A 4,259-nucleotide genomic window follows, 5' to 3' on the forward strand; every position below is an offset into this window, starting at 1 on the left:
TTTTTAAGATATGTACATCTGCCATCCGAAATTATTATTGTATATATATATATATTTTTAAGAGAATTATTTGTGTTTTTATTATTTACACAAATATTTAAGTTTCATACTAATTCTGTGAGCCTAAGAGGCTCATCATTAGAAATAGGTATCAAATTGTAGAGTGGGATCGAACCGAGAAACTCTGACTTAAGAGTCCGCGACACTAACCACGGGACCACAACCCTACACTATTTGATTTCACAAGTTTGTTTTTTATCTCCTGTAAAATGTAGTCTGAGACAGATATACCCCTTTGCCTTTACACTACCGATATGTGGCAATCGGTCTTATTTTTAACTAGACAAAATAATTTCGATGAATGTACGGAATTGTGTGTCTAGAGCTTAAGTATTTATCAATCATAATTTCTCTTTCTTTCATCAGTGAATTGATTAAATCATCAATTAATCGAAATAGTTACTTACTTTGATGACTTACCGACGTTTGTGGAATAAATAATTAAAAACCGAATAAAAATGCAATATAACTTACGTTCGCAATCCACATTTTCTAAAACCAAAATAAAATAAATCCAGTAACGTAAAACATTCACTGGTTTTAAGTCCATAGCTGAAAATTTTACATACGTTACTGCGTGTGTGCATTTAATGCTATTTTTTTATTAATCGCGTACGTCATTTTCACCAACAACACTTAAGGCATTTGTTAAGTGGCAACTCAATTTTTTCTAAATCCAGGTAACATTTTACGTATGTTTTCTTAAAACACCGTTTTTGCATTGAATAAAAAAGTTTTCCTTTAAAATAATTGCATAGTTTTGAAAAAAAAACCTATTGAAAGGTAAGGAGTTAAAAACATATTTGAATGTTATTATTACATATATTCTAATAAACAAAAAATCCAAATATATTCTTTAAAAATATCAGGCATGAAGAGTCATGTGACCTTTCCGGTAGTCTCCGGTGGAATGAATGCGACTTAACGAATGCTGGGCCTCAAAATCAGAATGAATTGTGTAAATAAGAAATTATCTATTAAACATATCTCAGATATTTTCCATGAACCAAGTATCTAAGAAATGGATTATATTCTGTTTCAAATATTATCTTCCAATTTATCTTCCTTATCAATAATATCATCCATCCAGAGTTTTTTCACTTACATGATCTATATCAACCCTTGATAACAAAACTATATTTGTAGACACATAATAACTAAACATTCGTCAAGCGGACTACGCAATTAAAAACGTGAAAATTTTTAAAGTATTAAAAGTATTAAAAATAGTAACTTGTTACATGACACTGGAGTTTGGTTTATTAGGAATGAATCTAAGAGACATTTAACAATAAATCCGTAAACAAAGTGTCGGGTTGTGGTCTCGTGGTTAGTGTTGCGGACTCTTAAGTCAGAGTTTCTCGGTTCGAACCCACTCTACCACAATTTGATACCTATTTCTAATAATGAGCCGCTTAGGCTCACAGAAATAGTATGAAATTGAAATATTTGTGTAAATAATAAAACACAAATATTTCTCTTTAAAATAAAAATAAAAAGTCTGGCGGGTGCGGGGTGCAGGGAAGTAAGTGCACTTGACTTTTTCGGAAAAGGGCGTCGTCACGTGGACGATTGTTTAGTTATCTAGGGTTAAGGGATTGGTTTAAGATATGTATACTTAAAATCGCGCTTAAGTAATATGATTCAAATGTTGGTGAAATCCTTTATTTAATGTTTCTATTGATTGTATACAAAAATCGTGCTACACGATGTATACAGCAAGAATGTTAATCTATGTACATGGAAATGTTTCACTGTTTCAAAATAAAATTAATAATTTTAACGATTTGCTGCATAATAATTATAAGTGTTTTATAGAAAATCAATTAAAATTGTAAGGCTCTAATATGCATCAAGATAATGTATTTTATTTTAGCTCAAAAAAGAAACAGGTGTGTGTTTTTTTTTAAGGAACATGTCACTTAAACCAACATACTGATTGACGATACTGGGATTTGTGAACAAGCATTTGGACACACTCTAAATGTTGTCAACATATTGAATCTACCGAATGAAAAATCGTAAACCTGTACAATCACAGACTTCCGCATTCCCCACTCAAAACAACACTTCATCGTCTCTTTTAAGATATTTAAAATATTTTCTCTCTGTACTCTCCGCATAATACTTAAATAACGGGTAATCAGTTTAATCTCCAACTTGAGAGATGTAATAAAGTAAGAATACTAATTATTATAACGCTTTTATCACTAAAATGTAAACCACAATAAAACAAATCACGAGTCATTGAATAGCGTTGCCGGATACTTGGCCGACGGACATTTTGCCAACGGACATTAGGTCGACGGACAATTGGTCGACGGACTTTTGGCAGACGGACATTTGGTGGAGGGACATTTGGTAGACGGACAATTGATCAACGGACTTTTGCTTGATGACATTTGGTCTACGGACATTTGGTCGACGAACATTTGGTAGACAAACATTTGGCCAAATAAAACATTTAAATCATTTACTTTGTTGTTAAGTAATTTTTCTTTCCAAATATTTATTTGTAAAAATAAATCATGGTTTCAAAAAATAGATTCGCAATATAAACTTCATCCGATAATGTTGAAGTAGTGAATATGGGCCGAGGTCTGGAATAAAGTATGTAATGTCTCCGTATTTGGTCGTCTTAGGTTGGTTGTTGTACATTTAATTCCATCTTATGTTCAAAATTATCTGTACATTAATTTAATTCGTGCAAAGAGTACTTCACTCAGAACACAAAGAAAGAGATGTTGGATATGATGAAAAAGAAGAAAAAGACGTATTCAAATATTGTATCGTGATTTCATTGCGGTGCTCTTATTGTAAAATTTATTATCTACACACATTAATTTGCTTGCTTTTCATAAACGCGTCAAATAGATTTATCTTTTTGTAGATAATAATGTTTAATCAACATTTTTTTATCTAACAACTCAACGACTATATATTGGCAATTAAACAGTATCTGCTGAACAAGACAGCGAAATGGCGTACGTTAACGAGTTAAACAAAATTCCAGACGAAAATGTTAGAAAATATACTGAAGAATTTATAAAAAGTGAGTCTATTAATGTACGTGATGTTACAGTCTCTGGAGTAGCAGCCGAAGGTAGCAATTTCCTTGGTGTTGTTACAAGAGTGAAGATATCAGGAACCAAACAAAACGGAAAGGAAGTAAGTAAGTCGTTTGTGTTCAAAATAGCTATAAAAAATGAAGTCATAAGGAACAAGCTGCCTATAGACAGGATCTTCACCATCGAGATATACATGTACACCCACATTATCCCGGCCTTCGAAGCAATACAATCAAAATACATCAAGAGTGATCAATGCAACTTCATCAAGTGCTTCAAAGCTGATTCCAAGTACCTCAATGAATACTTGATAATGGAAGATCTAGCTCATAGGAATTTTAAGGGTGTCAACAGAAAGGAAACTTTGGATCACGAACACATCAAAGTCACAATCAAGAACTTGGCTTACTTCCACGCATTGTCGTTCGCGTTAAAGAAACATGAGCCAAAAACGTACAAAGATCTTGCAAACTTCGTCGACAGTTGGCCCTGGTATTCAGAGAAGTTGGAGCCATTTGCCAATATGTCCAGACAACGAGCGGAGTTGGAGATCGAAGACGCTTACTGTGTATCGAAGCTAAAAGGATTCAAGTCTAAATTCTCTGATGTCGTCCAGTTCAGTACGGATTGCAAAAAGGTCCTGCCTTATGAGGTCTTTTGTCACGGAGACGCGTGGATTAATAACATTCTCTACAAATATGAGGTAAATCAAATTACTTTCAAGGTTTTTATTGATATCTCGATAAAGATGAATGAAAATATCGTAATCATACAGGAGAAAGTTACCAGGTGCATTTCTTAAAAAAACGTGATCATTGACTATTTGATATCTTAGTAGCTTAATATTGACCTGAAAAATCCCAAAGCGATTTTAAACTTGGAAGTCTAATATATTGACTTGTTAAAAATGACTAACTGCATTGAGGTTTATTTTCTTGCCAAGCAAAAGTGACTTAAATGGCCCTCCTAAACATTTTACGTTTTGTTAGTTGGTCACTTTTTCCTGTACGACTACGATATGGAATTCTGGGCATTTACAGGGCTAAAACCCATCATACGCTGGCTTAAGTGATTTATTTATGCACTATTCTACCTATGATATTACCTGATTCTACCCACACTACTTAAATT

General features: G+C 33.0%; 1 protein-coding gene across 1 annotated transcript; it reads left to right on the top strand.

The window, feature by feature from the left end:
• Window positions 1-3,030: 3,030 nt before the first annotated feature.
• LOC148300410 (uncharacterized) lies at window positions 3,031-3,852 on the top strand (the record flags this gene model as incomplete). Its single annotated transcript, XM_088274843.1, has 1 exon — window positions 3,031-3,852. A coding segment is annotated over exon 1 (813 nt), but the record flags the coding sequence as incomplete, so codon positions are not given.
• Window positions 3,853-4,259: the final 407 nt, after the last annotated feature.

The sequence above is a fragment of the Brachycentrus maculatus genome, unplaced genomic scaffold, assembly GCF_059751285.1.
Source record: "Brachycentrus maculatus isolate JH-2025_06_01 unplaced genomic scaffold, ASM5975128v1 h1tg000723l, whole genome shotgun sequence".
Classification (NCBI taxonomy): domain Eukaryota; kingdom Metazoa; phylum Arthropoda; class Insecta; order Trichoptera; family Brachycentridae; genus Brachycentrus; species Brachycentrus maculatus.